The 1,946-nt window shown below is 35.8% G+C and overlaps 1 protein-coding gene across 8 annotated transcripts in view; it reads right to left on the reverse strand.

Annotated features, from left to right (window-relative positions):
* The window catches only part of LOC119586518 (neurofibromin-like), a gene marked incomplete at its 5' end in the record, with an annotated part of 66,980 nt that overhangs the window by 48,558 nt on the left and 16,476 nt on the right, over positions 1-1,946 (reverse strand). For all 8 annotated transcript variants that reach the window (XR_005229956.1, XM_037935267.1, XM_037935261.1 and 5 more), the window contains 3 exon segments: positions 3-190; positions 1,003-1,196; positions 1,352-1,483. Coding sequence is in view for 7 of the 8 variants with exons in the window: in XM_037935267.1 (XP_037791195.1) it covers positions 3-190; positions 1,003-1,196; positions 1,352-1,483 (514 nt within the window).

Below are 1,946 nucleotides of genomic sequence, written 5' to 3' on the forward strand. Positions count from 1 at the left end.
CTCTAGTTTGATATGGGCTTGTTTGCAAATAGCTATATGAGCACCAATATTGCAATTGGCGTAATCCTTGTGGCGAAGAAGGAAGGCATTACGACAAACCAAGATATCCCGCAACCATTTGAGAATCTCTGTGTAGTTGACAATCTGATGCTGTATAAGCTTCTGGGATATGGAGAACAGCACCTGTGAACTATAACAAGCAGAATTTTTTTTTAGCTTTACCCAAATGACAATCATATTGCCAATAATAAATAACACGAGCTTAATAAAAACAATAAAAAACTATATGGTACTAAATATCACTCACTGTAAAGGGGTGATACAGTTTTTCTGTCTTCAGCTGTGTCTTGATCATTTTAAGTATCTGGAATGCCATTTATCATAGACTTTTCAACATTGCTCATTATGCAACCTATGCAATCACACACAGCACATCACTCAACATCGATATATATTCCTTTTTTTATGAATCAAGTATCATACAATTCTATTACTTCAAGATAACTTGGATTGGTATGCTAAGCAATGTTTTTTTTTATCAATTGGCTATCATAAAATCATAATCATAAGATCATTTATCTAAACCGAAAGTCTACTTCTGGATAATTCTGGTTATTTTTTGGTGTTCAATCCAGGGGATATGTAACTGTGTGCTATTCACTCCTGGAGGAGTGTGCATAAATGATTGTGTATCATCAACAAATATCAACCCTAATCATTACTATATCAAAATAGTACAAAAACACTAGAAGTGTGCAACAATGAACATTATCACTGGCTCTTATCCACAGCAGGCCTTGAGTTATCGAGATATCAGGGCTGAAATCTACTGCAGTGGTTGTATGGAGTCTAAATTTGCATACCCAGTAGTAAACATATGCTACTGGCATGATGGCAACTCATGTCATCTGGGTGAATATCCAATTTGTCACCTGCATTCAGTGAGTTAATGAATAACTTAACCAAATTTAAATTATGACAGTGATTTTTCTTTTCTTTTACCTGACATCCCAAAATGTATTGATGGGAGCTTCGGGATTCCACATCTCAATCTTCTCCGGCTGATGAAGCACAAGCAATGCCTCCATGGCTTCAGCAGCAACATCAGGCATTGAGGGATTATGAACCAATGACACCAAGCCATTGATGAGCTCAAGCGTAGAACTCTGGATCTCATGACCAGCTTTGCCTTGATTCTATGGAGAAACAATTGCTCAAAAAGTTTAGCAAGAAAAGAAGGTATATATATTAACTTGGGAGTAAAAACACCTTGCCACTGAACCAGTCTTTCATTTTTATAAGAGGTTATGATTAATCAGTTACTCAAAACACATCACTACACCAAACTTACATTCAGCATAAGCATAGGATCTGCGTGAATCAGGCGAACCATCCACAGCAGCAGATTCTTGTAAGATGGAGCTTCATCTGAGGACTTTTCCTTGAACTTCAGAGGTATCACTTTCTCTTTCAGTGTTAGACCCTGAAAGGATGAAGAAACCTTTATTAGATACCAAACACTAGAAATTAAAGTATTTGGGTAATATCTTTTACCCAACTTATAACCCCCCTCCCAGGTCATACATAACAAATACTTTGGAAGTTTCAATTACACTCAATTTCCTATGATTGGTATGGTCAAGAGACCACTATATATCTTATAATACTTAATAAGCTCCCTTGTGGCCAACACATAATTCTTTTATCCAGAAAACAATGTGATCATGGCTTTATGCATTTCACACACACATGACAATTAATGGATATCATCAAAATCTTAATGTGCATGTCTTTCTATAAATATGCAAGTGTGCTTCAATAATGATGGTACATTTTCAAGCTTAGGGTTATTACCATCCTTTGTTTATGATATAAGTGCTGCCACCATATAACTGAATTATCAAAGCCCTTCATACTATCATAAACATTACAGTAATGAGAAATTT

Source organism: Penaeus monodon, chromosome 21, assembly GCF_015228065.2.
Source record: "Penaeus monodon isolate SGIC_2016 chromosome 21, NSTDA_Pmon_1, whole genome shotgun sequence".
Lineage (NCBI taxonomy): Eukaryota > Metazoa > Arthropoda > Malacostraca > Decapoda > Penaeidae > Penaeus > Penaeus monodon.